This window comes from Oncorhynchus mykiss, unplaced genomic scaffold (genome assembly GCF_013265735.2).
Source record: "Oncorhynchus mykiss isolate Arlee unplaced genomic scaffold, USDA_OmykA_1.1 un_scaffold_608, whole genome shotgun sequence".
Lineage (NCBI taxonomy): Eukaryota > Metazoa > Chordata > Actinopteri > Salmoniformes > Salmonidae > Oncorhynchus > Oncorhynchus mykiss.
Window position 1 is genome coordinate 57,120 of NW_023494055.1, and position 10,105 is coordinate 67,224.

Sequence of the window (10,105 nt, forward strand, 5' to 3'; positions counted from 1 at the left end):
TCTCAGATGGTAAAGAGCTGATAGAGGTCTATAGAGGACTTAGCCAACCCCCCACACCTGTCTACCACCATTACTGACAAGTAAGGAAGCCCAGGCAACTAACCATTGTCTCCACCTGATAAACCCTGATGAAATACTCTTCCAAATATCTGCATTATAACCGTATTATAACTGTATGGGCCATTATCGGGCTTAAAAAAGATATATTGAATTGATGAAGCCAGTGGGATGACAACATTAACAGAGACATTTGGGGGTGGATAGGTTTACCTACCTGAGGACCGGGGGTCCGTTGGGGCCAGGGGGTCCTGGGACACAGCTGGGCCCTTTCAGCTCCGTCCCTGTATCTGGATCTGGTCTGTGATCACCTCCCTTACTGGTCTCCTCATTCTAAACCAATCAAACAAAAACACTCTTCCATTCAATCAGTGCTCTATTTTATAATAAAATGATCAGTAGCCGTTTGTGGTACTGAAGTACAATTACAGTGCAGTTAAGATTGTGGATCACTTATGCTCACTACTTGCCAATCAAAATGACAGCTGTGTGTCATGTCATCTGTCAATTTGAATTTCAGATTCTACACAATTATTCAGTGTCAACTCCTGCTCATCACCCCTCTTGAGTTTACAGTCCAGGCTCGAGACTGAGGGTTGTATCTCTGGGAAAGGGAAGGGGAATACCTAGTCAGTTGTACAACTGAATGCATTCAACTGAAATGTGTCTTCTGCATTTAATCCAACCCCTCTGAATTAGAGAATTAGAGAGGTGCGGGGGGGCTGCCTTAATCAACATCCACGTCATCGGCGCCCGGGGAACAGCAGCTGCCTTGCTCAGGGCCAGAACGACAGAGGACCCTCTAACAGGATAGACAGAGTCGTATCTCTGAGAGGACCATCTAACAGACATAGTTGTATCTCTGAGAGGACCCTCTAACAGACAGAGTTGTATCTCTGAGAGGACCCTCTAACAGGATATACAGAGTTGTATCTCTGAGAGGACCATCTAACAGACATAGTTGTATCTCTGAGAGGACCCTCTAACAGGATATACAGAGTTGTATCTCTGAGAGGACCATCTATGGTCGTATCACCTCATCAACCCTGATCTGCAGTCAGCACTGTTGGGAGACCAGTTAATCCATTGCTTCCTGCACACACCTACTCTATCATCAGAAATCCCTACTGCTCTTAGTCAGTGGCGGAGGAGGGCAAGAGTGAGGCTAAGTCAGAAATGACACACTGTTCCCTATACATTATAGTCCACTACTTTTGACCACAGCCCTATCAAATGTAGTACGCTAAATAGGGAATAGGGTGCCATTTGGAACGTAGCCAGGGAGTGAGGGTTGGACAGCACCCAAGGACAAATAAACAATCATACACCTGTCAAACGGGCAAGTCACATGACATTGGACTCACATGACCACCGGGGTGCCACAGTGAGGGAGGAGGAGGGAATAGGGGGGGCGGGGGTGGACTCTGTAAACAGCAGGGGTTGAATTTCCTCTGCTGGTCCACGGCAGGTTGTTGTTGGAGAGCTGAGGAAAGTAGTGGACAGTATGGTAAGTCAGTCACATGGGAAATAAATACACACCGACCCTGCAGAGGATGCCCTTGTAATAGACATATTTCATTTGTTTGTCATGTTGACATCAGTGGGAAATTAAATGAATAGAGTCCGTGTCAAAACTAGTTGAAGGGGCTTAAAGAAAACTCAATGTTGGCTTATTTCTAACAGCATCAGAGTGGATGGTAAGGTGTGTAATAGAATCTGTATGTTACTGCATCCTGCAGAGGCAGAGAACAAACACCTCACTAACAAGCCACGAAGGAAAAGCTCCTGCATAGGGGCATTGGCAAAGAAGTGGTGTTGCAGCTGCCAAGTTAAAATCCACTCAATCAGCAGATCCTCCCCTTCACAAAAAACATCAGCTGAACTGAAAGTAATCTGTAAATGTATCCAAATGTACAGTTGTGGCCAAAAGTTTTGAGAATGACACAAATATTAATTTTCAAAGGCTGCTGCCTCATTTTGAATGATGGCAATTTGCATATACTCCAGAATGTTATGAAGAGTGATCAGATGAATTGCAATTAATTGCAAAGTGCCATGCAAATGAACTGAATCCCCAAAAAACATTTCCACTGCATTTCAGCCCTGCCACAAAAGGATCAGCTGACATGTCAGCGATTCTCTCGTTAACGCAGGTGTGAGTGTTGACGAGGACAAGGCTGGAGATCACTCTGTCATGCTGATTGAGTTTGAATAACAGACTGGAAGCTTCAAAAGGAGGGTGGTGCTTAGAATCATTGCTCTTCCTCTGTCAATCATGGTTACCTGCAAGGAAACACGTGCCGTCATCATTGCTTTGCAAAAAAAGGGCTTCACAGGCAAGGTTATGGTTGCCAGTAAGATTGCACCTAAATCAACCATTTATCGGATCATCAAGAACTTCAAGGAGAGCGGTTCAATTGTTGTGAAGAAGGCTTCAGGGAGCCCAAGACATTCCAGCAAGCGCCAGGACCGTCTCCTAAAGTTGATTCAGCTGCGGGATCGGGGCACCACAGAGCTTGATCAGGAATGGCAGCAGGCAGGTGTGAGTGCATCTGCATGCACAGTGAGGCGTAGACTTTTGGGGGATGGCCTGGTGTCAAGAAGGGCAGCAAAGAAGCCACTTCTCTCCAGGAAAAACATAAGGGACAGACTGATATTCTGCAAAAGGTACAGGGATTGGACTGCTGAGGACTGGGGTAAAGTCATTTTCTCTGATGAATCCCCTTTCCGATTGTTTGGGGCATCCGGAAAAAAGCTTGTCCGGAGAAGACAAGGTGAGCGCTACCATCAGTCCTGTGTCATGCCAACAGTAAAGCATCCTGAGACCATTCATGTGTGGGTTGCATCTCAGCCAAGGGACTGGGCTCACTCACAATTTTTCCTAAGAACACAGCCATGAATAAAGAATAGTACCAACACATCCTCCGAGAGCAACTTCTCCCAACCATCCAGGAACAGTTTGGTGACAAACAATGCCTTTTCCAGCATGATGGAGCACCTTGCCATAAGGCAAAAGTGATAACTAAGTGGCTCGGGGAACAAAACATCGATATTTTCGGTTAATGGCCAGGAAACTCCCCAGACCTTAATCCCATTGAGAACTTGTGGTCAATCCTCAAGAGGTGGGTGGACAAACAAAAACCCACAAATTCTGACAAACTCCAAGCATTGATTATGCAAGAATGGGCTGCCATCAGTCAGGATGTGGCCCAGAAGTTAATTGACAGCATGCCAGGGCGGATTGCAGAGGTCTTGAAAAAGAAGGGTCAACACTGCAAATATTGACTCTTTGCATCAACTTCATGTAAATGTTAATAAAAGCCTTTGACACTTATGAAATGCTTGTAATTATACTTCAGTATTCCATAGTAACATCTGACAAAAGTATCTAAAGACACTGAAGCAGCAAACTTTGTGGAAATTAATATTTGTGTCATTCTCAAAACTTTTGGCCAAGACTGTACAGTCTGGTAGGTTGTTGACAACACTAGACGCTAGAACTGGTATCTACATAGATATACAACAACAAGTAAAATAGCTCTACAAATCTAACACGTAATAACTAGAATCCAATAAGAACAGCAGAAATATTCCGACTGGGAGCTGTAACATGATACGTGGAGTCATCCACACCGGAGAGAGCTGCTCCTGGCTCTGACTGAATACACATATGAAGCACCATGCGCCTTCCCTGTCAGGAACTGTCCACAGACGCTATTTATAGAGACATTTCCATTCTGACAGCATTTCATATTCCATAAATGAAGGGAAAATACACAGGAACACACACTTCTTCAAAAGTGCAAAGACAATCAGGATAAGACACGACATGGGGTTTACCCAGGGTCGGACTGCAGCTTGTCAAAACCGTGCATGACATATTCCTGCACGCACACACACATATAACACACACACACACACACACATATAAACACATACACATGCATGAGTATGCGCATGTACACACACACACACACGGCTGGCTCGCTTACCTGCTGGGAATGAGAGAATATTGTCCAGGAAAGAGGACTGAGACAAGACATAACAAAACAATAGTGGAAGATAGAGTCCAAATGTGATAAGGATCATGCTGCTGTCAATACAATGCCCTCTCTCTCCAACTTGGGTTTACTGAGGAGCCACAGCAAAACGACTCCACTCTCACTCTCTGACTCTCTCTTGCCTACTGCCCTCAACAGCCCGCTCTCTCCTCTCTCAGTATCCCTGCGTCTTTAGGAGGGGGCCCTGCCAACCATTGCCCATTAAATATCCTGCCTCAGTGAGCGCTAAATTTACAGGAGGCATCGTGTCAGCTGCTCTTTGTGACAATATTACAATCTTACTACTGCAAGGGATGCCTTTCTGAATCCTTTCCCCTCTCCTCTCACAAGGAAACAAGACGACACAACGACGACACAACATACTACATGGCTGGAATGTCATTGGAAAGACAAAGACCATACATACTATGTGGTCACTTCACAACTGTAGACAAATAAACAGAACACAATTTCACAAGGTATCTGATCTTGTACATGTTGCACAAGACAAGGAAAAATGAACACGGTTCTGTCATGAATGCAATCACAAAGCTGAGCACACGCTCCTTTCGGTTGTCACCGTAAAAAATATAGAATCTAAAACACCACAACGTCGGTCTCTAGGATATATCAATTAGACCCCCATCTATTTATCAGCCTCTGCCGCAACATTAATGGTCAGGCATTTATAAAGAGGCACTTGGATCGTGGGTTGGCAGGGGATCAATATAGACGCCAGTATCAATTTAAATAAATGAATGTAAAAGTTTTGAATTATATTTGCCATTTTCCCAATTAGAGCAATCAGTTGTTTGCATGTGTAGGTGATTGCCATGACTTGAATTTTACGTTCAGTTTTATCACCCCAAATGAAGTGAACAAATTAATTACTCTTACAAATGAACATTTCCTCTCCAAATGAACATAGCCTTGTGAGTATCAATTTAACCTTGTTTGACAATTATTTCTCACTGATATGAAAGGTCCTTATGCTTCCAAAACCATGCTCTCAACAAACTCAAGTGTCAGGACTCTTAAGAAAACCCCATGGAGAAGATGCCTTTACCTAATGACTTCTGTGTAATGGAGAGTCATAATCAAGGGCTAGGAAGAGGGGATTTCACAGGGTTGTAATGGAAACTGAAATGCCCTAGGTAGAAATAACATCCAAATGACCAAAACATGGCCATTCACGATTTCATCCAGTTTAATACATATGTAAAAATGCCATCTTATGTACATTCGTATAAAATGTGTTCTGAAATTGTGAGATACAAAAACATTAGCATTAACACTAGAAATTATTCACAACAAGGAATCAGCCTATTGCAAATCGGTCAGATATTCCTGCTTTGTCCAAATGGTTCAGTGCATCTATAACAAGACTGAATTAATGTCCAGAACTAAGAGGCCAAAGTTAGACTGCCTCTATGATGATCCCCGTTGTATTATTCTTAACTCACAACATCAGTCACAGAGAGGAAAGTCAGCTAATAGAAGACAATAACAATCTATCCACCATGATTGTTAATACATTTTGAATCAAGGCCTTGCTATATATCCCACTTCAGTTGGCACCTCAGTCGAACCCTATACATTAAAACATGGACATTTCCCATCCATATAGAACATGGTTTATTCCATAAGTTACTCATAAAGACTACATTTAAATGATTACGATAAGGAGGAAAATAATAGTTCATGTTAATGTCACTTGGTAAACAATACATTTGTAGATGAGACAATGTGAGAGAATGAGAATGGTTCTGGAGGGAGGGAGGAGGTTGGTTCTGGAGGGAGGAGGTGGGTTCTGGAGGGAGGAGGTGGGTTCTGGAGGGAGGGGGGAGGTGGGTTCTGGAGGGAGGGGGTTGGAGGAGGTGGGTTGGTGGTGGTACGCATGTCATCCATGTAGGTACAGTATATTGGTGTAGGAGTTCAGCAGGGATCAATACTAACACCGCTACATTATACTCTTCAGTGTTGTATGCAGTTCATTACATGCAGCCTATGTAGGCTGTCAAATAATGCTGTCAATAATAACAATATCAGCCTCAATTTAAAGTAAAAGTCCATATTTGTGCAATCTCAGCCACCAATGGTGCAGCTGTTCATAATGGAAGTGACTTCCAGGAGGGAAAAGAGCCTGAGTCTAAAGTACTGTACACTACATCAAGTACACCAGAGCCACTGCTCTGCTGCGGCGGCTCATATCGGGCTCTCCTCTTCTACCTCCTCCTCCTCCTTCGTCACTGTATCCCAGATGGTCTGAGTCTGAGGGCTCTCTTCCTCCTCTGGTAGTGTTCCTCTCAGGCCACCAGTTTGGATCTCGTCCCCTCCTCTCAGGCCAGCAGTTGGGATCTCGTTTCCTCCTCTCAGGCCAGCAGTTGGGATCTCGTCTCCTCCTCTCAGGCCACCAGTTGGGATCTCGTCTCCTCCTCTCAGGCCACCAGTTGGGATCTCGTCTCCTCCTCTCAGACCACCTCATCTGACTCCAGGTTGTATTCTTCATACAGGGCATCCAGGATGGCCAGTTGTTTCTCCATGGCAGGCAGGTAGACCCCCAGGTCCCGGTGCATGCCTGTGTTGAATCCTTCTTTCAGTTCCTCCCCCTCTCTGGACACCAGAGCCGCCGCAAAGCTGCTGTATGATGGCGCTGCTCGGAGGGCCAGCTGGGAACGGAGAGACGAAGTGTCACTAAGTCTCACACACCAACACACCAAGGTTATTATAGGTTTGTACTTACACTACTGTTTTGTACTTACACTACAAAAGTTTGGGGTCACTTAGAAAATGTCCTTGTTTTTGAAAGAAAAGCACTTTTTGTCCATTAAAATAACATTGTTTATGTTGTAAATGACTATTGTAGCTGGAAACGGCAGATTTGTTTAATGGAATATCTACATAGGCCCATTATCAGCAACCATCACTCCTGTGTTCCAACCACACGTTGTGTTAGCTAATCCAAGTTCATAATTTTAAAAGGCTAATTGATCATTAGAAAACCCTTTTGCAATTATGTTAGCACAGCTGAAAACTGTTGTGCTGATTTGAAGAAGCAATAAAAAAACTGACCTACTTTAAACTAGTTGAGTATCCGGAGCATCAACATTTGTGGGTTCGATTACAGTCTCAAAATGGCCAGAAACAAATAACTCTTCTTAAACTCATCAGTTTCTTGGCAATTTCTCACATGAAATAGCGTTCATTTCTCAGAACAAGAACAGACTGAAGATCTCGTACAACGCTGTGTCCACGCTGTGTCCACGCTGTGTCCACGCTGTGGACGTCCTGGGCTGGTGTGGTTATACGTGGTCTGCGATTGTGGGGCCGGATGGACGCCAAATTCTCTAAAATGATGGAGGGGGCTTATGGTAGAGAAATTAAGATTAAATTCTCTGGCAACAGCTCTGGTAGACATTCCTGTAGTCAGTATGCCAATTGCACGCTCCCTCAACTTGAGACATCGGTGGCATTGTGTTTGACAAAACTGCACATTTTAGTGGCCTTTTATTGTCCCCAGCACAAGGTGCCCTTGTGTAATGATCATCCTGTTTAATCAGCTTCTTGATATGCCACATCTGTCAGGTGGATGGATTATCTTGGCAAGGGAAAATGCTCACTATCAGGGATGTAAACCAATTTGGGCACAACATTTCAGAGAAATAAGCTTTCGTGCCTATGAAAAATGTCTGGAAACTTTACATGTTGCATTTATATTTTTGTTCAGGATAATATTATTTCAGTTTGTGTGTGATGTAGGGTTATATACTGTACACATTATAAATAAAACCTTTTTATAAACAATGGCATCGCTGCCATGTTGATCTGAGCCTTGCTGTTAGAGAACATTAGTGTCTGACTTTCAGCTGTCGCAAATGCACCTCCCCCCGACTCCAGTCCTTGACAGTTGGTTGTTTTAGAATTACCACTCAAACGCGCCCAATATCTGCAGTGCTGCTCCTCGTCTTGCGGAGTCTCCCTTTAAATTATAAAGTCAATCTCAATGTGATCCGCAAGATTCAGAAGCTTGAAAACCCCATTAGAAAAAAATCCTTAAACCCCATTTTTGCCTCCCAAAAAAAAACGACATTTTAGTTTTTATTTCAGTTTGTTTTGGAGTCAAAGATAACAGTTTCAGTATAGCTTTTCAACAGGTTTGTTAATTATTTTATTTCCGTTTACTAAATAGTTTTTGTTCCTTGATTAGTTTGTTTCAGTTGACTATAATAGCCTTAGTGCACGCACGCACAGACACACGCACGCACAGACACACGCACGCACAGACACACGCACGCACAGACACATGCCCGCCCGCGCCGCCAAAGTGGGCCTGATCTTATGATGGGAGACTTTTTCCAACTATAAACTGCTTCCTTAAAAAGAGCTTGAAGACTGATTATCAAGCATTACTCACAGCAAATACACCTCGCACAACCCATCCATGATACTGCCGCAGACTCCGTCCATAAGCATTACCTGAGTGGACGAGGAGGGGAGTGTGTTAGGAATAGAGGACATTACGTAATACACTATATGACATCAAACCAAAAGAGGACTATCACCTAACCATTAACCGTGTGTGTGTACCACAGTGTTGCGATGCTAACTCACCCAGCGCTCCGGGGATATCCCTTTCCCCAGAGTTGACCAGGGACAGGAACTCCTTGAGGAACTTGAGTCCTCGTTTGAGCCACAGCAGGGCCTCGGTGGCTGAGTTGCGGACGCGGGCCACGCCGGTCTGCACCTCGTGGAGCACTATGGTCTGCAGTGTGGGGAAGCTGCCCGGGTCCGACGACAGCTTCTGGTGGATCTTCTACAGACAGCCACACAGAGAGACAGAAGAACTTGTCGTCATAAAGACAAATGTCTGATGACCAAACGGCACCCTATTCCCTTTATAGTACACTATATGTGCGCCCTGGTCAAAAGTAGTGCACTACATAGGGAATAGGGCGCTGTTTGTCACGCAGCCCCAGCAGTTCTTATAGGTTTCTAAATCTGGTTGGTCGTGTCGTGTCGCCACTTAGCAGGTTTACTTGTTCCATGACAACACTGGAAACCATAGCTTGTTATTTCTTGGTGGCGGTAGAGTAAAATAACTATGTTAAAGCTCTGCTAGTGAAATGTTCCAGTGCTTTATACACACAGCACTGCCTAATGACAATATATCACTTTCACCTTCCAGCACAGAAATTGTTAGAACAGTATTTGTTTAGTGTGTATTCTGCACAACTGAAGAGTTCACAGGGCGGGTTAAGGACCCTATTCCCTCTGTAGTGCACTACTTCTGTACTGCGCTACCGTATATAGGGAATAGGGTGCCATTTGGGACAGAACCAGTGGGTGTAAAAGTCCATTTGGTCCCATTGTAACTGCATGGAGGGAGGAGAGTCCCTCTTGTGGTCATTTAGAGAACTGTTGATACCAGACAGGTTTATACAACATCTGCACCCAGAATGTTATGCTGATTTGAGCAGCTTTTTAAAAAGGTAGGCTTTAGTAAACTTAATCTAACTTTAATTTCCTGTAATGTAAACATCTAACATTGTTCTAAACTCAAGACAGCCTTTCCTCTTACCTTGATGTTGCCTGTAAAATCCATTTTTACTGGACCAAATACTGTGGATCCTAGTTTGTCTGAGGAGAGAGAGTCCAATGTCACTTCAAAGCTGGATATTTTTGCTACACTATTGTTTGTCCTTGTGGGGCGGTTTCACGGACACATATTAAGGTTAGTCCTGGACTAAAAAAACAGTTTGACAGAGAATCTCCATTAAATGCTTTTGAGTCAAGAATGTGTGTTAATCTGTGTGTCCCCCCCCCCCCCCCCCCATTCCCCAGTAACCATTACAAATTGATGTAGACTTCAATAGAAGAGTAAATTCTAAGTATAACATGGAAGAGATCGTAAGCCTGGAGGATCCAGAGCAATGTGTGTAACATACAATACATACCCGTAGCTCTCTATAGTTTACACAGTGACATGCATTACGGTCGGGATCACACGA

The 10,105-nt window shown here is 44.0% G+C and overlaps 1 protein-coding gene across 3 annotated transcripts; it reads right to left on the bottom strand.

The window, feature by feature from the left end:
* Nucleotides 1–5,286: 5,286 nt before the first annotated feature.
* On the bottom strand, nucleotides 5,287–9,890 carry LOC118960363 (pleckstrin homology domain-containing family A member 8-like). Of its 3 annotated transcripts, none has more exons than XR_005048454.1 (5): nucleotides 9,676–9,886; nucleotides 8,709–8,910; nucleotides 8,512–8,573; nucleotides 6,512–6,766; nucleotides 5,287–6,445 (listed from the first exon to the last, which is right to left on the bottom strand). XR_005048454.1 is itself a non-coding variant. In XM_036974506.1 (5 exons), the coding sequence occupies exons 1-4, from the start codon at nucleotides 9,697–9,699 to the stop codon at nucleotides 6,569–6,571; spliced, it is 486 nt and encodes a 161-aa protein (XP_036830401.1). In that variant the 5' UTR covers nucleotides 9,700–9,890; the 3' UTR covers nucleotides 5,287–6,511; nucleotides 6,545–6,568. The 3 variants fall into 3 exon arrangements, 1 of the variants encoding a protein (XP_036830401.1); XR_005048453.1 differs by having other exon boundaries at nucleotides 5,287–6,400; nucleotides 6,467–6,766; nucleotides 9,676–9,884; XM_036974506.1 differs by having other exon boundaries at nucleotides 5,287–6,511; nucleotides 6,545–6,766; nucleotides 9,676–9,890.
* Nucleotides 9,891–10,105: the final 215 nt, after the last annotated feature.

Bases quoted from the DNA above. Each gene is read 5' to 3' on its own strand.
- LOC118960363 (XM_036974506.1), bottom strand. From the start codon at position 9,699: ATGGATTTTACAGGCAACATCAAG. The intron at 8,911-9,675 runs GTAAGAGGAAAG...GGCTGTCTGTAG, and splicing joins ATTTTACAGGCAACATCAAG to AAGATCCACCAGAAGCTGTC. The intron at 6,767-8,511 runs GTGAGTAATGCT...CTCCGTTCCCAG, and splicing joins TTGTGCGAGGTGTATTTGCT to CTGGCCCTCCGAGCAGCGCC.